The sequence below is a fragment of the Nilaparvata lugens genome, chromosome 14 (genome assembly GCF_014356525.2).
Source record: "Nilaparvata lugens isolate BPH chromosome 14, ASM1435652v1, whole genome shotgun sequence".
NCBI lineage: Eukaryota > Metazoa > Arthropoda > Insecta > Hemiptera > Delphacidae > Nilaparvata > Nilaparvata lugens.
In genome coordinates, this window is record NC_052517.1 from 3,867,493 (window position 1) to 3,892,682 (window position 25,190).

The 25,190-nt window shown below is 34.2% G+C and overlaps 1 protein-coding gene across 4 annotated transcripts in view; it reads left to right on the forward strand.

The window, feature by feature from the left end:
* The window catches only part of LOC111046786, a 24,441-nt gene extending 435 nt beyond the window's left edge, over window positions 1-24,006 (forward strand). The window contains exons 1-4 of one of the 4 annotated variants that reach the window (XM_039440534.1): window positions 3,777-4,227; window positions 9,273-9,436; window positions 13,447-13,667; window positions 19,706-24,006. In XM_039440534.1, coding sequence (XP_039296468.1) covers window positions 9,341-9,436; window positions 13,447-13,667; window positions 19,706-19,853 — 465 coding nt within the window. In that variant the 5' untranslated portion in view covers window positions 3,777-4,227; window positions 9,273-9,340 and the 3' untranslated portion in view covers window positions 19,854-24,006. Of the gene's footprint in view, window positions 1-3,776; window positions 4,228-9,272; window positions 9,437-13,443; window positions 13,668-19,705 lie in introns of those variants that run through there. The other 3 variants (XM_022332433.2, XM_022332425.2, XM_022332438.2) reach the window with 3 other exon arrangements.
* The last annotated feature ends 1,184 nt before the right edge of the window (window positions 24,007-25,190 follow it).

A 25,190-nucleotide genomic window follows, 5' to 3' on the forward strand; every position in this document is an offset into this window, starting at 1 on the left:
ACTTCCACTACCTTCGAAATTTATTATTCTTTCTTCTCACTCTTCTTCTCATTCTTCTACTTCTTCTTCTTCTACTCCTCCTTCTTCTCCTACTTCTTGTTCTTCTTCACCTACTCTTCTAATTCTTCTTCCCCTTCTAAGCTTCTTAATCTTTATCTATTTTACACGCTTTCAACTTGTTTAAAATACCTCGTGGTGAATGGAGTTTTCCTTCTTCTTCTTCTTCTTCTTCTTCTTCTACATCTACATCTTCTACATCTTGTTCTTCAATTTCTTTTACATCTTACTGCCTCTACTATTAAATTTAATTATCCATTCACATATTTTTATTATTCGCTTATGACTCCGAGAGTTTTCTTCTTCTTTTTCTTTTTCGTCTTCTTCTACTTCGTCTTCAACACTTTTACATTATCTCATCTTTTAACTAAATTCAACTTAAAGTACTTTTTTATAATAAATTACTCTCGTTCAAATTTCCACTTTAAAATACCTCTGAAACTTATAGATTTTTCTTCTCAATCTTTTTCTCCATCTTCTTCTTTCTCTTCTTCTTCTTCTTCTTCTTCGTCTTATTCTACTTCTTCTTCAACGCTTTTACTATTTCATCTTTCAACTAAATTCAACTTGAGTACTTTTCTATGTTCACTTTCGTTCAAAGTTCTGCTTTAAAATACCTCCAAAACTTATGAATTTTTCTTCTCAATCGTTTCTTCTTCTTCTTCTTCTTCTTTTTCTTCTTCTCCTTCTTCTTCTTCTCTATCATCTCTTTCATATTTTCTCATCTTTCAACTGAATTCAACTTTAGTACTATTAGTACAAAGTTAGTACTTTTTAGCACTTTCGTTCAAAGTTTTACTTTAAATATCTCTAAAATTTATAGATTTTTCTTGTCAATCTTCTTCTTCATCTTCTTCTTTTCTCTTCTCCTCCTTCTTCTTCTTCGTTTCCTTCCTCCCCTTCCAGGCTTCTTCATCTATTTTACGCTTTCATCTTCTAGTTCAAAATACCTCGTTGGTCTAGTGTAAGTCTACATGTCTTAAAATATTTTTATCTACAAACAGATAAATAAATTTCATCCAAGGGCCGTTTGCACAGTCAAAGCTTAAACTCGATTTTATCAGCTGGTGGCGTAAACTCAAAATGAAACACATTATAACAAACTAGACTTGATTTAATCCAGCTTAAAATTTGAATTTAGTTCAAACTGTCACTGTGCAAACGGCCCTAAGTGCCGGTTGCACAAAAGCCGGTTAAATTTTAACCGTGATTAGTTCCACGAGAACCAATCAGAGAAGCTGTCTTATCAAAAAGGCCTTCTATGGTTGGTTCTCTAGAAATTAATCACGGTTAAAATTTAACCGGCTTTTGTGCAACCGAGCCTAAATGTATAAAATTCATGTATATTTCATAGGGAAATGCAAGTGTAAATTTTTTCTTATATTATCCAAATTAAGCTTGAATAATTATCTATTTTCTATGTCCAATGAATCTGAACTTGACTCAATATTCAAGAAAAATTCTGAAAGAATCCAGTCCTAACCAGTATTTACATGCAAAAGGAATCCACTTCAATCTGTCAGTATTACCTTAGAGATAACATTAGTGTTTTCCATTCAAATAATGCTGACACTATTAAGTGAATCTCTCCTCTCTCTCTCTATTATCAACTCCAATAATAAATTATTGAACAGAGTTTGAATCATATTTTTTCTAAAAACTTTCCAAATTTGAAAAAAATCAGCATTTTGTTTTCCGTGTTTCTGAAACTTTTAGTCGGGAATTTAACATTTTTTCCATCTAAATTTCAAAATTTCCATCTTGTTGAAACAATTTGATTCATCTTGAAATTTTAAGCTTCAATTTATTATCATCGAAATTTTATATTTTTTGCTTTTTAAATGTGAATTTGTGTTTAGAAATAAGTTTTTTTTATTTAAACTTCATAAAAATAGGAACTCAGGAAGTGATAGTGCAAATATTTAGTGAGAAGAAAACATGAAGAACCCAAATTTATAACCTACGATAGAGTGCCTGCGTAGCAGCATAGAGATCCCGGGTTCAAGCCCTCTCAATACCAAAAGTTTTTTAACCAGATCACTCCCGTGTTATCGGATGGGCACGTTAAACTGTCGGTCCCGGCTGAAGTATGACAGTCGTAAGGCCCATTGACGGCTAAAATTAGACTATATATTCAGGCGGTGGGACCTTCCCGCAAGGGACTCCCCACCAACAAAAGCCATACGAATTTACTTTTTATAACCTATTAACTTGAGTGTTAATAGGAATTTAATGACATTGGGTAATAGGGCAAGACAGAACATCCAATAGGATCTCTCTGCCAATAAAAGCCATATGAATAAATAAATAAATAAAATCTTAAAATGTATGAATTGGGAGCTAATTATTTTTATTTATGAAATAGAATACCCTTTTTCAAAATTAATAAATATAGCAAAGCTATAATTTGTATTTTCAATCTTTAATTCTATTAATTTCAAAAAAATGGTACTACAATTCTATTTTAAAAATTCCATTCATATTTATGAATAAATTTTTTTTTATTTACTCACTAGCAGGTGACCCGTGCTCCGCAAGAGTCTAATTATAAACTTGACACACTGAAATCTAGATGAATTGAAAATAGGCCTACAACCATCCTCGGTAAATTAAGAATCTGTATGCTAAGTTTGAAGTTAATGAGTTGAGTAGTTGAGACGTGATGATGCGTCATTCGTGAATTTCCTATCCCCTACCTGTATAAGCCAGTTCTTTCCTTTATTATATTAAAGATATTATTATAACCCATGACACGATTGTGAGAGAGTAAGAGAGAGAGAGTGTGTGAGAGATTAGAGTTCCTTATGTATGTTACAGTATTTACTGGCTTATACACTAATTTACATCAAATATGACGGTAATGCTAGTTATTCAACGAATTATACAAAGTATAAAAAATTAAACAATGAGAATAAAGCTTGAATACAATTAGAATAACGATAATATATAATATTGTGTTGTAACTTCATAAATCGGCGGTGTTTCAACAAATGGTTGTCGATTCTCTAAGAAGGATATAAAATAATATCCTTCCCATCAACAATCGACCAGGTATTGAGAGAGAGAGAGATAGAGAGAGAGTGAGTGAGAGAGAGGGTGGGAGAGAAAGAGAAAGAGAGAGAGAGAGTGTGTGTGACTGAGAGATTGGTTGTTTGATTGATTGAGTACCCTATTTATGTAGATTACAATATATACTAGCTTATACACTTATATACAATAGCTTACAATACAGCAAAATTATAGATGAAATTACAAAATATAAACTAAGAAAATAATTGTTGAACTGTATATGATATGAAAAAGCAATTTGTAATATAATAACTATAGATAATTATATTGTTATGCATCTACATAAATTGACGGAGCTTTGGACATATCAATCTCCATTCTTCGGAAAGAATATTCCAAGTATCCTTCCCACTAACTCTCTACCAAGAGAGAGAGAGAGAGAGAGTGATTGAGAGAGAAAGTGAGTGAATGAAAGGAAGGTGAGTGTGTAGTGCCAGTGAGTGAAAGAAATTAAGAATATTTCAAGGAATAGTGTGCGTGTGTGAAAGAGAGAGAGCGATTCAGTGAAATAGAAAGAAAGATCGAAAGACAGAGAGGGTATGTAAGAGAGAAAGATAGAGTGAGAGAGAGGGAGAATGTGAGAGAACGTCAAACTATCCCTTCCAACACTCTTCAGTTTATATAAAGAGACGCGCTAGAACGAAAAGTTTAGTAAAAAATCGACCGCCGTTTAAGCACCATATACTTCTCTATACTTCCATATACTTCACGCATTCACGCACGATATATATAACGTATATAAATTACCGTACATACTAGAACTATACCGGATTTATTACAAAATTCGAATCATTTACTTTTACATCCCCTTGTGAACAATTTTAGCCTTCGATTATCATTGTGTAGATTATATTATCATAGACTTTTATTCTACGATTATCTTATAAACTTGTAGTAGAGCTTCGACTGTGGAGTGTAAAACTTATTAGATTATAGACTTATTATTCTTCGATTATAATAGACTTATAAAACTTTGAGCTCGGAGTGTTAAACTTAAATTTTATAATATTTGATAAACTGTATGTGTAGTAGAAGTGTGAGAGGAGTTCTATGACCACGGTCGTATTTATGTTTAAGTGAAGGATATTTGGACAAATTGAGGTAAATAATTTTAGATATTCTATCATTTTTTCCCTTTTCTTTAGAAGTATTTTTACGAATACTTGAGACTGATTCATTTATTTATTATTACATCGAATAACGCACAAATCTTTAATATAATCAAGATCTAATCTGCTAATAACAGTTCTTAACTGTTAATATTCTATCATTTCAGCCTTTTCTTCAGAAGTATTTTTACAAATATTTGAGACTGATTTATTTATTTATTTTTACATCGAATAGCGCACAAATCTTTAATATAATCAAGATTTTATCTGCTAATAATAACAGGTCTTAACGGTTAATATTCTATCGTTTCAGCCTTTTACTTAGAAGTATTTTCACAAATATTTGAGACTGATTCATTTATTTTATTGTTACATCGATAAACGCACAAATCTTAAGGGATATTATTTTATATCCTTCTTAGAGAATCGACAATTATATGTTGAACACCGCTGATTTATGAAGTTACATCGCAATATTAAATATTATCGTTATTCTAAATGCATTCAATCTTTATTCTCATTGATTAATTTGTTATACTTTGTAAAATTCGTTGAATAACTAGCATTACCGTCATATCTAATGTAAATTAGTGTATAAGCCAGTAAATACTGTAACATACATAAAGAACTCTAATCTCTCACTCACTCTCTCTATCTCTCTCTCTCACACTTACTCTCATACAATATTGTGTTATGGGTTATAATAATATCTATACTATAATAAAAGGGAAGAACTGGCTTATACAGGTAGGGGATAGGAAATTCACGAATGACCCATCATCACGTCTCAACTACTCAACTCATTAACTTGACATTTTGCATATACATTCTTAATTTACCGAGGATGGTTATAGGCCTATTCTAGATTCTTCAAGATTTTAGTAGGGCAAGTCTTCAGTTCTTCAAGTTTTTAATTAGACCTTTGCGGAGCACGGGTTACCTGCTAGTATCAAATGTATTTGAATAGATTTTGACAGAGTCATGAGTATAAAATACAGATAGAGATGGATGATTTTGATTTAAACTGTAATGAGTTCTAGAATTATTCCCCTTCTATGAAATTATACTTTCATGAAGATTGTCTTGTGAAAATTTGTCATGATGAACAATTTAATTTTCGGTTTGTCTCTAACAATATTCTCTTTTCAGAAAAGATAGCATAAGAAGATATCCTATGGTATAGGTCGTTTATGTTACAAATTTCAGATTTTTGTTAACTCAAGCCGATTACTGTCGACTACTGTCTGTTATTACTGTGTTGTTGGGAGTGTAAGAGTGTAAGAAGGGCACAGTATGAGAGACTACCAGCGTCACATAGCTTCACCAAAAACAACTACTAGGACTATCGGCTTCAGTTAACACTCACATTTGCAACATAGACACCCTATACACTGTCATTATTAGTGTGTTGTTGGGAGTGTAAGAGTGTAAGAAGGGCACAGTATGAGAGACTACCAGCGTCACATAGCTTCACCAAAAACAACTACTAGGACTATCGGCTTCAGTTAACACTCACATTTGCAACATAGACACCCTATACACTGTCTATTATTAGTGTGTTGTTGGGAGTGTGAGAGTGTAAGAAGGGCACAGTATGAGAGACTACCAGCGTCACATAGCTTCACCAAAAACAACTACTAGGACTATCGGCTTCAGTTACACTCACATTTGCAACATAGACACCCTATACACTGTCTATTATTAGTGTGTGTTGGGAGTGTAAGAGTGTAAGAAGGGCACAGTAGAGAGACTACCAGCGTCACATAGCTCACCAAAAACAACTACTAGGACTATCGGCTTCAGTTAACACTCACATTTGCAACATAGACCCCTATACACTGTCTATTATTAGTGTGTTGTTGGGAGTGTAAGAAGGGCACAGTATGAGAGACTACCAGCGTCACATAGCTTCACCAAAAACAACTACTAGGACTATCGGCTTCAGTTAACACTCACATTTGCAACATAGACACCCTATACACTGTCTACTATTAGTGTGTTGTTGGGAGTGTAAGAGTGTAAGAAGGGCACAGTATGAGAGACTACCAGCGTCACATAGCTTCACCAAAAACAATACTAGGACTATCGGCTTCAGTTAACACTCACATTTGCAACATAGACACCCTATACACTGTCTATATTAGTGTGTTGTGGGAGTGTGAGAGTGTAAGAAGGGCACAGTATGAGAGACTACCAGCGTCACATAGCTTCACCAAAAACAACTACTAGGACTATCGGCTTCAGTTAACACTCACATTTGCAACATAGACACCCTATACACTGTCTATTATTAGTGTGTTGTTGGGAGTGTAAGAAGGGCACAGTATGAGAGACTACCAGCGTCACATAGCTTCACCAAAAACAACTACTAGGACTATCGGCTTCAGTTAACACTCACATTTGCAACATAGACACCCTATACACTGTCTATTATTAGTGTGTTGTTGGGAGTGTAAGAGTGTAAGAAGGGCACAGTATGAGAGACTACCAGCGTCACATAGCTTCACCAAAAACAACTACTAGGACTATCGGCTTCAGTTAACATTGACATTTACAACATAACGGTCCTTTACCATGGCATATCACCACAAATGATACAGTATGAACAAAATATGATACAGTGTCAACACATATGATACAGTATCATCTCAACTTGTTCGTTTTAGGGTAGTAAGGAGGTGAACATATCAAAAGTCCCCATCCCTACCCCTGTGCTAAGGGGATGGGAGTGATTTGAAGGTACCTACAATTTTTTGGTTTCTCGCATGTAACTCGAAAACTATGTATTTTACGTACATAACTGTTACAAAATTAATAGTTTTTACGATGCATTGTTGGAGAGTTATAAGCCCTGAAAGAGCAAAACATTGGATAAAAACCTGTTATTTTAACAATAAATTACACACCTTCAAGAGCGAATATCTCGGGAACTGTTGGGAATATCACAAAATTTCACTGAACAAAAAGTGTAGAGAATTTATCAAGCTTCATTTTTGAATAGTTAGTCATGTCGGTTGAATGCATTGTTCTCAAGATATGAGCGTGGGAGCAAAACGCTGTAAAATGCAACTTTCAAACCACCCTCATCCCCTCAGCACATGAGTTAGGAATGGGGACTTTTGATATGTTCTCCTTCTATAATGAGGTCCACGTTATAAAGGCAGTGGATAAAGATAGAAGAGCAGCGTTGCCTATTCTCTGCCTTAATTAATTGTATTTCTACACTGTCAAAAACAGAGTTGGCATCGTTGCGGAGCTAGAAAATGATAGAACTACCTGCTTTGTCAAATGATAGACAAGGATAGCAACATCAAAGTTGATCAAATACTGTCTTTATAGCGTGGACCTCACTGTAACTAGTCTCAACAAAGCTGCAAAGTCATAAATTCACCAAAACATTCCCTCCAAATTTGATTTTTATAATACTGAGGGTGAAGCCCACATAAGCTCTTAGGCTTGTGCGTGGGTAATGAGTGAAAGGGATGATGATGAGAGATGGCAACTACTTTTTAGGTAGTCGGGACCGACTACTTATCGTCTCCTCCAAATTCCTTTGTCAATTGGTCTGTTGTTGCAAAACTGGAGTTTTCACACTCAACACTAAAGCTGCTGCAACAGGTGCAGGGAAATTCGTAAAAGTGTGATATTATACATCAAATTGAAGAGAATTTAATGCTCTATAAGCTCATAATCAGCAAGGATTTTTCCCATCGATTTCTAAAAAGTTATAAGAGCAAAAATAGAGAAACATTGGTGCCAAACGTGTTTTTTCAAAAATGTCACACCTTCAAGAGCGGATATCTCGAAAACTAGAGAAGATATAGAAAAAGTTGTGAGATAAATATTGTAGGAAATTATGTAAGCTTTACTTTTGTATATAACAGTTATGTCCGTAAAATACATAGTTTTCGAGTTATATGCAAGAAACCTAATAATGGTACCTTTGAACCACCCCCACCCCCTTAGCACAGTGGGTAGGGGTGGGGAATTTTGATATGTTTACCTCCTTACTACCCTAAACAGAACTGCGCGGTCAAAAATTGTCTGCCAAACATTTCTCTCTAGAAGGCTGTGCAAAGGCTAAAAATAAACTTTCTACTCGTGATATTTTTCAAAGTAGTTGTTCGTGTTTTATATCATTATGCTATCAAAATGAAAAAGTTTTCTCAGGGAAACATTTTTTTCTCGATCATTACTTTTTGAGATATGAATGCCTAAAGTTTAAAGTTTTGGGACAGAACATTTCAAATACGGTAAGAGATAAATCCATGAGATTCAGAGGATAGATTCGTCATGGTATTGTTGATCTAGAAAAACAAAAATTTTCTGAAAAAATCAATTATTAAGATAGTTATTCAATTCACTAAAAATAACCCAAAATGACTTTTAGTTGAGTGATTTTTGGTACATGAATAACTTTTTCAAAATTCGATATTTTCAGAAAATTTTTGTTTTACTAGATCAACAATACCATGAAGAATCCATCCTCTAAATCTCATGGATTGAACTCTTACCGAATTTGAAATGTTCTGTCCCAAAAATTCAAACTTCAGGCGCTCATATCTCAAAAAGTAATGATTAGAAAAAAATGTTTTCCTAAGAAAACTTTTTCATGTTGATAGCTTGATGGTATACAAATCGAAAAACTTTGAAAAATATCACGAGTAGAAAGTTTATTTTCAGCCTTTGCACAGCCAAAACCTTTCCTTGACCGGACTAGTTGATTCTATTACATCATTCACTATGAAGAGATAGCAGACCTCGTGTGTCTCCAGCGTTAATGTCCGGTCACCAGCTGGCTCAGATCTATGAATAGTAGACTTGAGATGCGCGTGAACTCTAGTGTCAGGTGATCAATTTTCATAACGGCAAGGAAAGTTGTGTGAGTGCGCCACATCAGATTGTTTTCTCTACGCTACCTATGTAAATAAATAAATAAATAAGTTTACTACAGGTACTTATTTACTTGCAATATTTTTAAGTTCTATATTCCATAATTGAATTTCTTTTCTAAATTTAATTTTGTTTTTCTTACAGAAAGTGGAATAAATTGGGTCTCTGCTACAACTTTTTGTTTTTAATTGTTGACGACTCCTACTTCCAAAATGGCGACGAAAGAAAGAGGGAAAATTGCTCTTTGTTCGATATTCTTCTTCATCCTCCTCGTGAGGTGTACATCGGCGGCCTTAGTACAGCGACGAGTGAGTAAACAAGAATTCTAAATTATTTCTGTCTTTTTCTAACTAGTAGTTCTGTGAACAGTAGACCTCACGCAGTTTTCTCATCCACAAGTATCTGATGTCACCTGTTCTAGTTGATTCAGTTGAATCACAATAATTCAGTTATTCATAATTACTCTTAAAAACTGTTATTTGTTTTCTCCAAGATCAAAAACTCACTTATGTTAATAAAACTCAGTCATGTTTGAATTTGTATCCCATATGATGATTTATCCAGTTTCATGGTAATCTTTCCATCTGATGAAAATATTTCTCAACTATTTTAAAACTGATTTTTTCAATCAAGAATATTATAACTTCTTCAGCATTATTCAGTTCATTCAATCATTTTTTTATTTTATTTTCAATCACATATTAAATTTATTTTTCAAATGTGAGAATATTGATACTGATGGGCACGCATCATAAAAATATTGAAACCCTACCTTATAGAAATAGACACGGCCAGACATCTGTGTAATGCATGCAATGAATAATCCACTTGTCAGCTGATTGATTATGAATAATTCTATAGTCTGATTGATCCTATCTTCAAAGTAGATTATATATAAACTGATATCAAGGTATGGAGGAATTCCTTTCCTTTTATATTATCCTTAAAATGCGAAATTTCAAAAAACTTTGTATGTACATCGACGCGCAGTTGAAAAAGGAATATTCCTGCCAAATCTCATCGAATTCTATGAACGCGTTTGGCCGTAATCACGTTACATACAGACAGACTAAAGCAAATCGAGCTGAAACATAGACCTCACTACGTTCGGTCAATTACAGAGGATCACTATAGTTGTAAAGTCAGCACCTGATCAACATTGGTGTTGCTATCCTTGTCTATCATTCCACAAAGCAGATATCTCTATCCTGGTTTGTATCAAACTATGATATTGTGTATCAAGTTGAGATGATACTGTATCATATTGTCGAACACTAATGGCTATAGTAAGGTCCACTTTATAATGACAGTATTTTATTAACACTGGTGTCGATATCCTTGTCTATCATTCCACAAAGCAGATAGCGCTATCCTTCTCCACCTCAACACTGTTGCCACATAGTTTTTCAACAATGTAGAAGTATTATTAATTAACAAAATATTTTATTTCAATTATGAAACTTTATTGATTAATCATTGAAATACATATTTTATTGACTAATGAAATGTCAATGATTAATTCAAACAATAATGAACAGTTAATATTACATCAGATATACCAGTATCAGCTATCCTCTATAGAAGGCAGTGACAAGGAAGAGAATCGGAAACGATGTTCTCCAATCTTTCTTCACAGCCACTATAACGTGAACCTCACTATAGTATTTTTATTGACGAATGAGTTTAATTTTGAGTGTGTTCCGAACCATTGTAGCTTGTAAGCTAAGCTCAAAATCGTATAAATTCTAGAATACAAACTCCATATTTTGGGCATCTGAGAAAATCATGCAAACTTAATTTATTTTCAATTCTATACTGCAAAACAATAAATTTTATTGAATTTTTTCAACCTACATTTGAACTTTGCCATCAAAGTAGTAACAAAAAATTGTTGACAAACTCATTTTCATCTTGATAGAAAAAACTCCGAGTTTAAATTTAGATACTTGAAAAAATTGGTTTCTAAGATGAGAAAAAACTGGTGAATTTCAAATTTTTTTGATAATTAATCGTCCAAATTTTCATTCAGAGATAAAAAGTGAATCATGAATTTTAACGATGAATAAACCCCATGTCTGATGATTCATAAATTTTCCCTCGCGTATGAAAGGCTACTTTGTAATAAATTGTTATCTAGAGTTCTCTAGTGTATGAGTTGTTTATCGAATACTTATCTGAAATATTTATTGTTTTATCCGGAGGAAATTAATTAGGTTGTAAATAGGTTTAATTAGGTTGAAATAAATTATTAATGGTTGAATATTTTAGGAATCACCTATTCTCTCGTTATCATAGTTTCTGTATTAATTTTTCCATTCTATTCATTCAATTTATTAATGTTTCAATATTATTATGACACGCAGTGTAATTTTTGTTTGCCTATTTTTTAGTTGGGAAATTATTTTTATTTCAAATTTAATTCATGTGATGATATTTTATACAGTGGAGAGACTCTCTTTGTAGGTCAGAATTCTCTATTATTTCTTAAAATATTTCATGTTTACTACAAGCTTTGCTGCTTCTTCTCCTTCATCTTCTTCTTCTTCTTCTTCTTCTTCTTCTTCTTCTTCTTCTTCTTCTCCCCCTTTTTCTTCTTCTTCTTCTTCTTCTTCGTCTTCTTCTATATCTTCTTAATCTTTTTTCCCTTCCATCCTCATCACCTCTCCTGCTTCTCCTTCTTCTATTTCTTCTTATTCTCCTCTTCCTTTCTCTTCTTATTTTCATTTTCCTTCTCCTTTTTCTCATTTTTCTTTCTCATCTTCCTCGTCACCTTTTTACCGTAATAATATTATTCATCTTCTTCCTCTTCTCGTTTTTCTCCAAAGATATCTTTGTCTTCTTCTTATTCTCGTATTTTATTTCTTCTTCTTCTTCTTCTTCTTCTTCTTCTTCTTCTTCTTCATCTTTTTTCCCTTCCATCCTCATCTCTTTCCTCTCCCGCTTCTCCTTCTTCTATTTCTTCTTATTCTCCTCTTCCTTTCTCTTCTTCTTGCTCTTCTTATTTTTATTTTCCTTCTCATTTTTCTCATTTTTACTTCTCATCTTCCTCGTTTCCTTTTTACCGTAATATTCATCTTCTTCCTCTTCTCGTTTTTCTCCAAAGATATCTTTGTCTTCTTCCTATTATTTTTAATCTATTTCTTCTCGTTCTTCTTCTTCTTCAACATGCAACACGTTGCTTTTGATAAGCTACATAAGAGCATGTGTTGCTTATGAAGAGATACATTTTCAAAACTGTTGGATGTTTTTGTTTGGGTAGTATTGTAGTCTAGTGGCCCTACGCCGATAGGCAAAGCTACAGGCCCGCCGCAAAGTAGACCGACGCTAATCCATGAAAAGCAGCCCACGCCGTGGGATGTTTTATAAACCATTGCTATAGAATTATTCTTAATCAGTCAGCTGACAAATGGATTATTCATTGCATGTATTATTATCATTACACACTAGGCCTATAGAATTATTATTCATAATCAATCAGCTGACAAGTGGATTATTCATTGCATGTATTACACACAATATCGGAGCTCGTTATTTATTTATTGATAAACAGAACACAATTCTTTGAAATGATTGGGGACGGACTAACAGGCACAGCCCAAAACTGCCTCTTCCCCGAATATTGATTTATACACTATAAATGGTCCAAAAAGTAGTTTATGTTCCATACACTTGAATTCAGATCCAATATTTTCAGTCCAAATATTTGAAAACAGAAAAGTTCCAATTTAGATCTTTTACAAACCAAATTGAATAACAAAATAACACTCACTAATCGCTTAAAACTGTAAAATAATTATTAACTTTGAATAGATATATCATGTCATGTCAACAAATCAGATTATTTTGATCGAGTCTATTAAAATTTCTAGATTTCTCGTGAATACGGTAAGCTAATTGAATACACAGCTGATCTCCCACACGGGTACACGCATCTACTGTTGTTGACAGACGACGAAATTATCATCTGTTTTTCCAAGGATGAATTTCCTTTTCATGTCCTTCAGCGAGTTTCCCCAGGGATGAGACCTAAACTTGGGTTTATATCATAAACCTACTATGTTCCAAATTTCGTGTAAATCGTTAGAGTCGTTTTCGTGATCCGTTGGACATAAATAACCATAAATAAATATAAATAACCAGCAAATATGAAAATATATACAGATAAACAGAAATTGCTCGCTTAATATAATAGGATATGGACATTTACAATATGTTTTTTCTTCGATTGCATCTCAAACCTTCATCAATACGACTTATTCATAATTTCAAATGTAAAATTTTCAAGTTTTTTCTCTAACATATTAATGTTTTTCAGCAGATCCTGCGCGAAATATCGGCGGAGACCGTGGCCCCCGTGGAGCGTATCACCATAATGGATGGGAACACGGTGCTTGACCTGTCACCAGAGGAGACCACCACGCAGGAGGTCACCACTCCGAGCACCACCACACTCAAGCCGTACTGCTCCTCCAGCGAGCCCTGCGGTTGGGCCGTCTACACCAAATTCACACGACTGTTTGAGTACTACATGGCAAATGTGTAAGTGTATCTCAGTAGAGATCATTCATTCATTTATTTGTCTATTAACCCTACAGAGACACACTTACTTCATGCTAACACAGTAGACACACTGGGGTGTTGAACACCCCAATTAAATTTTGCATTTTTCTTTGAAAAATATGAAAAAACAAGTACTTAGACCATACCATAGAGAAACAAAAGCGTAAGTAGATATCCCATGGTGTAGGGAATTTATGTCGCAACTTTTACTGTTATCTCAAGCCAATTACTGTCGATTATTGTAAATTTCTACTGTTTTCTTGGGGTGAGAGTGTATGAACGGCACAATTTGAGAGACTACCAGCATCACACAGCTGCATAGGAAAGAACTACGTGAACTATCGGCTTGAGATAACAGTAAAAGTTGCGACATAAACGCCCTATACCATGGGATATCTACTTATGCTATCGTTTCTCTATGACCATACTTCATCATTTCTTAATCGTTTTTGTTCGAAGTGCATACAGAAATCAAACGTAAAGCACTGCTTATCAATATTTATACTAATTTTAGAAGTACGTATATATTCCGCCTGAGTGTTGGAGCTCCTAATCCGGTTTGAACGGATGGCTTGATCATTGCCAATGACAACTTCATCAAAAACTCACGTCTCTTCATTTTATTGTTTTGAATCTCAAGTTGTAGAGAATCATAGCATTTATTCCAATCTGATCCATCATCCCATACCACATTCGTAGTGACAATACTAGTAAATCTTTGTAATAAAAGTGTTTCATAACAGTCCTACGTAGAAGACACTCTGGGGTGTTAGACACCCCAAACGAAGAACAAGATGAGCTGGTGACTATTGAATGAAAAATACTAAGAGATTGTCAAAAAACCACTGATTTATTGATAATTAGAGAGACCGGTTTCGGTTATTACACCATTGTCAATCTCTGATAAACTCAGATTTTATCAGAGATTGACAATGGTGTAATAACCGAAACTGGTCTTTCTAATTATCAATAATTCAGTGGTTTTTTGACAATTTCTTAGTATTTTTCATTCAATATGAATAATTACCTCAATATCAACTTCTCAACTACACAAAAAGTGAGCTGGTGACCTTGTAGAATGCTATTACTGACTGGAAGTGGTGGAGAGTAGTTGACAATACTACAAACCTAATTTAGACTGGGCATAAATTCCCATCTGTTTGATATTGTCAACTGCAGAACAGAAGAAAATCCCTGGGGTGTGAAACACCCCAGTGTGTCTCTTTAGGGTTAATTAATTTATTCAACATACTCCGTTCAAATTAACTTCGGACTTGGTATGGACATGCGCAATAGAGAAGGCATACAGCGGCAGGGGTACAACGGCGGCTATGTTGCCGTTGTGCACCGGCCAGCATTCTATAATTTCCAGTGAGTATTCAAGTGCTCATGTTAAACTTAGGAAGTTTCCTCTCTGCAATCACAGACTCGACTGACTCTAATCGACAAATTGACAACTACGCTTCCACCTATGACTCAATCCATCACTGCAATTGGCTGATCTCCTTCCATTTCTCCGCGCCGCAAATTCCTCCAAGTCTGAAGAAGATAGTAGTTCTGTGAACAGTATACCTCGCGCAGTTATAAACCACAGCCTCTTCTGTACATCAGAGTGAATTATGTCCTGTCCTGTCGTGTCGGCGAGATATCGGTGTGAAAATGACAAAGGCTCAACTCACACTTAGGCGACTCAGGTGGAGAAGAGACTGGACTCTAGTGGAGAGCATGTGTTTTCAAATGGTGACTTCGCGGAGACTAGAATCGACTGGTCTGAGTGTCACCATTTGGAAACACATGCTCTCCACTAGAGTCCAGTCTCTTCTCCACCAGAGTCGTGTAAGTGTCAGTTGAGCCTTTGCGTTTTCACTCCGATATCTCGTTGACACGACAGAATTTACTCTGATGTACAGAAGAGGCTGTGGTTTATAACTGCGCGAGGTCTACTGTTCACAGAACTACCAATTATTTATTATTTATAATCCACTCAACAGCTGATCTATGATGAATAATATTCTATAGTCCGATTTTTACTCTAATATTGGCGTATGTGGGAGGCTCCTTTTCCTTCTATATTATCCTAGAAATGCAAAATTTCTAAAAGCCTTGTATATACGTCGACCCGCAAATTAAAAAGGAACATACCTGTCAAATTTCATGAAAATCTTTTACCGCGTTTCGCCGTAAATGCGCATCATATAAACATTTAAACATATCCTATACTATTAAACGAGCAACTTCTGTTTATATGTTTAGATGTTTGGATGTTTATATGTTTGTATTTCACCGGATCTCGAAAACGGCTATAACAATTCTCACGAAATTCAGAACTTAGTAGGTTTATGATATGAACATTCGATTGCACTAGGTCTCATCCCTGGAAAAACACACTGAATGACATTAAAAGGATAATTATTATTCATCCTTGGAAAAACAGCTGATAATGATTATTTCGACTTCTGTTGGTGATGGAAGTGAGTGAGCGAGTTCATGTGTGTGGGACTGTGTCAAAATTATGACTCAGCTGTTGAACTTTTGTACTTTTGCAATTTAGTGCTGGTTGCAAAAAATCTGGGTTGTTTTCAATCCTGATTAATTCCAGTAGATCCATCTTTTAGAAATGGTCTTCTCTGATTTGGTTCACGTGAAGTTAATCAGGATTAAAATTTAACCGGCTTTTGTGCAACTGGGCCTTTGTGAGGGAAATTTTTGCATTCCTCTGGGAATTAATCTCAATTTACTGTGATTAGATAGAATATTTCTGTATGAATGTTATTATAATCACTGTGATTCTGTATGAATGTTATTATAATATTTCTTCTTTCGTAATAAATGTTTTATGCTTTTGTACTCCAGAGCGAAGCTCGGTCCCCGATATTAAACATAAAGAGAAATGCGAAACCGTCGACCTGAATCTTAGACCTCACTTCGCTCGGTCAATTATTTGATATAATATATGAGGCTTATTAGAGAGAGGGAAAATCAAATATCTTTCGTAAAATGCCTACTTCTCAATAGTTATTTGTGCAACTAGTGCGCAAAGTGACAGTTTGCTGCACCGAAAGAAACGTTTACGCCCGAGCCGTAGGCGAGGGCGGAATGGTTTCTTGAGTGCAGCAGAGGGAACTTTGCGCATGTATTTCACATTAAGTTTTTCCTACAGTTACCATTGAATATGAAAAGTGGGTAATTATGGGTAAAATTGCCTGAAATGCATCAAATGTTTTTCTGTGTAATTTTATTATTGATAAAAACCTTAATCCTAAAATCCTAAAGTCCTCGTTGTCCTTGGTTATAAATATATAATGAATAATAATTAGCGCGTTGTGCTTGGTTGCACCTCTGCTCACTATAGCAGCCACAGCAGTCACTGTTACCAACTTCATTTTGATTTTGCTGCACTATTGCTCCATATAACCTACTAAGTATTTTGCGTTGCCATGTTGCAAATCTGGAGTGCAGAAAAATGTTTGCCGCACTAGAGCGGAAAAGTGATTCTTTGCGTTCTGTAATCAGTGCAGCAATAGCCACTTTTCAACGTAACTGTAGGAAATAGTTATTTGTGCAACTAGTGCGCAAAGTGACAGTTTGCTGCATCGAAAGAAACGTTTACGCCCGAGCCGTAGGCGAGGGCGGAATGGTTTTTTGAGTGCAGCAAACGAACTTTGCGCACGTATTTCACATTAAATTTTTCCTACAGTTACCATTGAATATGAAAAGTTGGTAATTATGGGTAAAATTGCCTGAATAATGTATGTGTGTTTGAATGGCGGGGGGCAGCTGTGTGGTGTGTGCTGTGGTGGCACTGTGCTGTCGTTGTCCTTGGTTATAATATCTACTTAATAATTAGCGCGTTGTGCTTCGTTGCATCTCTGCTCACTATAGCAGCCCACTCACTGTTACCAACTTCATTTTGATTTTGCTGCACTGGTGCTCCATATAACCTACTAACTATTTTGCGTTGTCATGCTGCAAATCTGGAGTACGCAAAGTACTCACTTTGCGCACTAGTGCGGAAAAGTGATTCTTTGCAGCCTGCAATCAGTGCACAAATGGTCACTTTTCAGGGTATCTGTAGGAAAAAATATTTTCAATCGATTACCACGCATGAGTTGACTAAGCACGAATAAAATGTAAAGATCATGCAGCTATCACGTGTTTATGAATGAATTTAATTAATTTACTACAATATTTTTATTGACTAATGCTCTTTGAACAGTAATTACTAGATGCGTAGTGAGAAGATGTCATTTTTTTCTAAAAAAAACAATCATTCATCAACAAAATGATTGATTGATTCATTCATCGAAAATAGTTTACTACTATTGAAATTTAATTAGTTGTTGTTTTTGATTCATTGTAAGAGGAAATGACGTTTTTTGATGACCCCTGAGGAAGGGAGTGTGTGTGTGTGAGAGAGAGAGTGAGTGTGTGTGATAGTGGGAGAGAGAGAGTGAAAGAGATTGATTGATTTTTATTGAGTACTTTATTTATGTAGATAGATTACAATATATATTTACTGGCTTATACACTTATATACAATACAGGAGAATTATAGATGAATTTACATAATATATACTAAGAAAATAATTATTGAACTGTATATTATATGAAAAAAGCAATTTGGAATAACTATAGATAATATTGTTATGCATCTACATAAATTGACGGAGCTTTGGACATATCAATGTCCATTCTTCGGAAAGAATATTCAAAATATCCTTCCCACTAACTCTAAGAGAGAGAGAGTGTGTTTGTGATAGTGGAGAGAGAGAGTGACAGAGATGGATTGATTTTGATTGAGTAGGCTAATTTATTTATTTAGATTACAATATATTATACTGGCTTATACACTTACATACAATAGCTTACAATACAGCAAAATTATAGATGAATTTACATAATATATACTAAGAAAATAATTATTGAACTGTATATTATATGAAAAAAGCAATTTGGAATAACTATAGATAATATTGTTATGCATCTACATAAATTGACGGAGCTTTGGACATATCAATGTCCATTCTTCGGAAAGAATATTCAAAATATCCTTCCCACTAACTCTAAGAGAGAGAGAGTGTGTTTGTGATAGTGGGAGAGAGAGAGTGACAGAGATGGATTGATTTTGATTGAGTAGGCTAATTTATTTATTTAGATTACAATATATTATACTGGCTTATACACTTACATACAATAGCTTACAATACAGCAAAATTATAGATGAATTTACATAATATAGACTATAAAAATAATTATTGAACTGTATATTATATGAAAAAAGCAATTTGTAATAACTATAGATAATATTGTAATGCATCTACATGCGATAGAGAAAGACAGAGTGCGTGTATGTGTGAAGGAAGTTGAAATTTGTTGACATGCCATAAAAAGTTTAATGATAGATTATTTATTGCCTAATCTCTCAACTTCTTTTAGTATTATACATGTGTAATGTGTTATCTGAATGAAATGTTGAATTTCACATTATTCACATTTTTCAAATTTTATGGATTAAATAAGAGTATTGATGAAATTCTAATTCGATCTCTATTAACTCTGATTGTTTCAAACAAAGAGAGTTGATATTGTTCCACTTCGAATTCTACTTTCAACTCTTACCAGCCACAGTTCATTCAGCTATAATAATTATAATTATATTGTATTATATTATATTTTTATAATTATAATTATAATAGACCATAATTATTACGGTCTATCAAGAACGCTTTATTCACTACTAGAAGGGAACCAGTGCTCAGCAAGAGTCAATTTTAAAACTTGACAAACTGGAAAACTTAATGTACTGAAGACTTTAAGAATTTAAAATAGGCCTATAATCATCCTCAGTAAATCAAGAATCTATATGCAAAATTTCAAGTTAATCAGTTGAGTAGTTGAGACTTGATGATGCCTCTCAACTCTCCTACTCAAAAAAGTTATGTTTTTTAATTTTTAGTAATGTTTTGTCTTTCTTGTTTATCTACTCTCTAACCCAATTGTATTTTTCTTGTCCACAGTTGTCGTTGTCCCTCCCACAAGCACTGTCACCGGACCAGGGAAGACCTGGTAAACAATGCTTACGTGTACACATGCATCAAGGAAGAAACAGACGAGACAGATGCCTGGATACATCCGCCCACACCCGAGCCTCCGACCAAACCATAGAACCATAAATGGCTCCAAGAACACTTCGATCTAATCAACCAAAGAGCAGCTGAGAAAGCTGCCAAGGAAGCTGCCGAACGCAAAGCTGCCAAACTGGAAGCGAAAATCGCCCGTGCCAAGGCCAGAGCCAAGGCCAAGTACGCCAAGGACAAGGCTGCGGCTGAAGCGAAAGAGAAGAAGACTGCTGCTGACCAGGATGAAGCCATTCAAGGGAACACAACTGCTGAAACAGGACTGGATAACTTCAACGCATCAATCCCAAATTTGGAAAAATCAGAATCCGATGTAGCAAACACATCTGCAAACACAGCTTCAGAGACTGGAAGATCAGTCAAAGTGGAACTGGAACATGATACATCCAACCAAGGAAAGGCATTTGCTGAAACAGGTTTGATCATTACCGATGTAGTGATTCCAGATTTGACCAAAGTGGAACCCGATGTAGCAAACACATCTGCAAACGCAGCTTCAGAGTCTGGAAGATCAGTCAAAGTGGAACTGGAACATGATACATTCAACCAAGGAAAGGCATTTGCTGAAACAGGTTTGATCATTACCGATGTAGTGATCCCAGATTCGACCAAAGTGGAACCCGATGTAGCAAACACATCTGCAAACGCAGCTTCAGAGTCTGGAAGATCAGTCAAAGTGGAACTGGAACAAGATACATCCAACCAAGGAAATGCAACTGCTGAAACAGGACTGAACACAGTGATCCCAGATTTGGCCAAATCAGAACCGGATTGCATCTGCAACTGCAACACAACCATAGCTTCAGAGTCAGCAAAAGCAGAACAGGATACAGCACAGAACAGAACGGAACTGGACTCTGCAAATACAGTGATCCCAACTGTAGCCAAATCAGAACCAGTTAACACTGATGCAGAGAACACAACAACTGTGAACGCAACTTCTGATGCTGCAAGATTGGCCAAATCAGAACCAGTTAATGCCAGTGCAGGAAACCCAACTGTGAATGCAGCTTCTGAAGCAGATGATTCTGCAAGAATGGCAACTTTGGCTTCAACCTCTGAGGCCACTGTGACTTCAACCTCTGAGGCAACTGATTTGGGAAGATTGGCAAAAGCAGCACCTGATACAGCTGAAACAGGACTGAACACAGTGATCCCAGATTTGGCCAAATCAGAACCGGATTGCATCTGCAACTGCAACACAACAATAGCTTCAGAGTCAGCAAAAGCAGAACAGGATACAGCACAGAACAGAACGGAACTGGACTCTGCAAATACAGTGATCCCAACTGTAGCCAAATCAGAACCAGTTAACACTGATGCAGAGAACACAACAACTGTGAACGCAACTTCTGATGCTGCAAGATTGGCCAAATCAGAACCGGTTAATGCCAGTGCAGGAAACCCAACTGTGAATGCAGCTTCTGAAGCAGATGATTCTGCAAGAATGGCAACTTTGGCTTCAACCTCTGAGGCCACTGTGACTTCAACCTCTGAGGCAACTGATTTGGGAAGATTGGCAAAAGCAGCACCTGATACAGCTGATCAGCTGATCCCTGAAGCAGGCAACCCATCTGTGTCCGCAGATGATGATTCTGCCAGAATGGCAACTGTGGCCACACCATCAACCCCAGCTGAAAAAGCAGACAAATTGGCAACTGCTACCATCACTTCAACCACAGCAGCTTCTCTGGCAGCTTGAGAATGCTAATTAGATATTTCCATAGTTTAGTTTATAGTTTAGGACTTTTTATAGTTTAGGATTTTCTATAGTTTAGTAAGGAGTAAATTTCAAATCTTAACACCACTTTTTGTAAACTCGGATCACTGTGAAATTGTAATTCAATTTAGACACTTCAGGGAGTAAATTTCAAATCTTAACACCGCTTATTGTAGACTCAGATCACTGTGAAATTGTAATTCAATTTAGACACTGTAAGGAGTAAATTTCAAATCTTAACACCACTTATTGCAAACTCGGATCACTGTAAATCTGTAATTCAATTTAGACACTTCAGGGAGTAAATTTCAAATCTTAACACCACTTATTGTAAACTTGGATCACTGTGAAATTGTAATTCAAACTTTCAGTGACACATTCCTTGGAAGGAACAAGATTTTGCTTAGGGAACAAGACATTTATTTTGCAGAACCGTAACCTATTCAACTTATATCAAAATTTAACCAAGGAAACAACACAATATTGAGAAACTTGGCCTTTCTTTTGGAACTATTTATATGAGAATGTAACCTATTTGTTGGAAACTATTTTATATCGAAATGTAACCTATCTTTTGGAAACTATATTGAAATAGAAAAATAAGAATGCCACAGTATGGTAATCCATACTGCTTCATGTGTATAATATCATGTATAGAATCTCATGTGTGGAATGTTATGTGTATAATCTCATGTATAGAATCTCTTTCCTTTAGAACCAACATGAATGTTCACAGAAAACAAGGCAATTACTAACAGTATATCCAGTATATAATTTAATAAAAATACTTTTTTCAAAGACGCAACTTTAGTACCTAGTTACAGTGATGGCAGATTTAATAGAAGGCATATTAATGGTAATTGGAGTTAAACTTTGAAACTAGTATTTTTGTAACTGTTTAGTTTAGTTTAGGATTAATAATAATTATAAGTAACTGAGTGATCAACTCATCAAGACGAGACTGGACATTTATTCCTAATAACTCATTATATATATTTTTCCCTATTTATAACTTATTTTTATTTTTTATAATAACTTATTTTTATTTTTATACTCCATGTTATGATTATAGTGGTTTTAAGTTGAATGAACATTTCTTACTATTCATAATTAATTATCATACGGTAGTACATTAATTTTCTAGTTTGTAAGCATTTTTTACTATTCCAAATAACTTATTCTATTATTAGTTGATAATCATAGATAATAAGCATTTTTACTATCCTTATCAATTTAAAGTGTAGGTTAATTGTAGGTTTAGTTCACAGGTATCATTCAGGTTCAATTCATTTTTTTATTACATCCAAAAACCAAAATCTTGCAAGTTCTTTGGGATGTGGGTTACTATGGGGGGTTTGGAGTAGAAGGGGATGAAGAAGTTTTTGGGGTTCAAAGGGAGGTTGGAATTTTTGGAAAAGTGTGTAATTTTTCAATTTAAATTTCAAAAATCTAACCAAAGCAGTTGAAATTTCTGGTTAGGAGAAGAGTATTGATAAATTTTCAAATTGAAAGCTGAGTTATATGACAGATGTGATATCCATTGAGGTAACCCCTTTTTGAACCTTGAAAATTCAATAGAATATACGATAACAGAGAGCAATTTTTCTGATTTTGAAGCAAAACCTAATCTGTGTTAAATTTGAAGTGTGTTTATGTGTTACAAAACTATATATTGTGTATGTAAGCTTGTTGATTACATACCGCTAAATGTGTATTATCAATCTGTAACAATCTGTGTATTTTTGAATTTATATGTTGCTAAATGTTTTTGACTTGGGATGATAAAATATTCATCTCAACACAATTGAATACAAGAAAGACTACTGTAATAAATTATTGATGAGATTTTTGAGCTGGTTTAACATCACTATAGTCTGAGTAGAATAAGTTGAGTCCTGGTGCTGACCTGATATCGACGGTGTTGCCAGATTTTGTGAAATTGTTCTCAACTGAATGTGTTCAATGTGACAACACCGCAGTTCTATCTCACACGAATTTAGTAATAATTAATCATTGTCAATAAATAATGGATGATAGCTTGCACAATGATGAATGATGTACAATCTGGCAACGCCGAAATTCGGTCAGCTGGTAACTGAAATCTCAAATAATTTTATTCAGACATATTCTTACTATTAATATTCATTCAGTTTTACAGTATTAGTAATAACCATGTATGTTTGTTCTTATGAAACTTGTGTACAATATTCTCCATGATTAAGATGTGAAATAATTAACCAGCACAAAATTTATCAAGTTAATTACGTTTGAATGATATTTGAAGTGGTATTTTTCAATATTGATTCCCTATTATGTGTGTAATTAGATTTAGATTTGATTCAATATATATGTATTCATGATTAATACTCACATTTATTATTATTGTCGATGAGTGAGTTATTACTAATCAAAGTAATTTTTAATTAAATAAATTCGAATGCTATCTATTTCATGAATTTAACTGATTGTTTTGAATTATCCTAAAAAAATTCTATACTTCTGTAAAAATTATTTTCCAATAAGTCCGTATTTTATTTCAGTAATTATTTTCAGTAAGTTCCAATAATATCCAAACTATACTGAATTAACCAACTTGATACATTGTCTTTTTGTGTAGTTGAGAAGTTGATATTGTGGTAATTATTCATATTGAATGAAAAAGACTAAGAAATTGTCAAAAACCACAGATTTATTGATACTTAGAAAGACCGGTTTCGGTTATTACACCATTGTCAATATCTGTTGGACTAATCTAATCTTTATAGTGAGATTCTATTCAAACTGTCATAGTTAGTTGAGTGGAGACAGTCTTGATGTTATCCATAAGGTATGCTGACAGAGACTTAATTTGATACATTGTCTCAAAGATTATTGTAAAGTGAGGAGCTAGTTTTGTCTAATTATTATTAAACGAAAATCCCAATTAAATGTTGTGAATTAAAGCATATTTAATTGAGATTTTTGTTTAATGATAATTTATCATTAATTAGTATTTGAACGGAAGCAACTTCCATTTATTTCCATCTTCTGTAGACTAGTTTATAAAGTAAGGAACTAGTTTTGTCTAATTATTATTAAACGAAAATCCCAATTAAATGTTGTAAATTAAAGCATATTTAATCGAGATTTTTGTTTAATGATAATTTATCATTAATTAGTATTTGAACGAATGCAAGTTCCATTTATTTCCATCTTCTGTAGACTAGTTTATAAAGTAAGGAACTAGTTTTGTCTAATTATTATTAAACGAAAATCCCAATTAAATGTTGTAAATTAAAGCATATTTAATCGAGATTTTTGTTTAATAATAATTCATCATTAATTAGCATTTGAACGAATGCAAGTTCCAATATTTATTTCCATCTTCTATAAACTAGTTTTGTCTGTTACACCATTATCGATCCCCAGCAGGGAACTAAAATTTCTAGGTTGATAATGGTGTTTGGTGAAAAATGTAAAATCCAAAACTAGTTACTTCATATTTGTTTATTTTATTTGCTAATATTGGTGACAATAGCAAGTTAATTTTAAAAAGACCAGATTTATGAGAGAGCTGCAAAAACAAATTCTTTTAATCCAAGAATATTTGGACTTTCAATTTCAAATTTATTTTTAATCCTCAATCATTACAAGGGAAAAATCAGG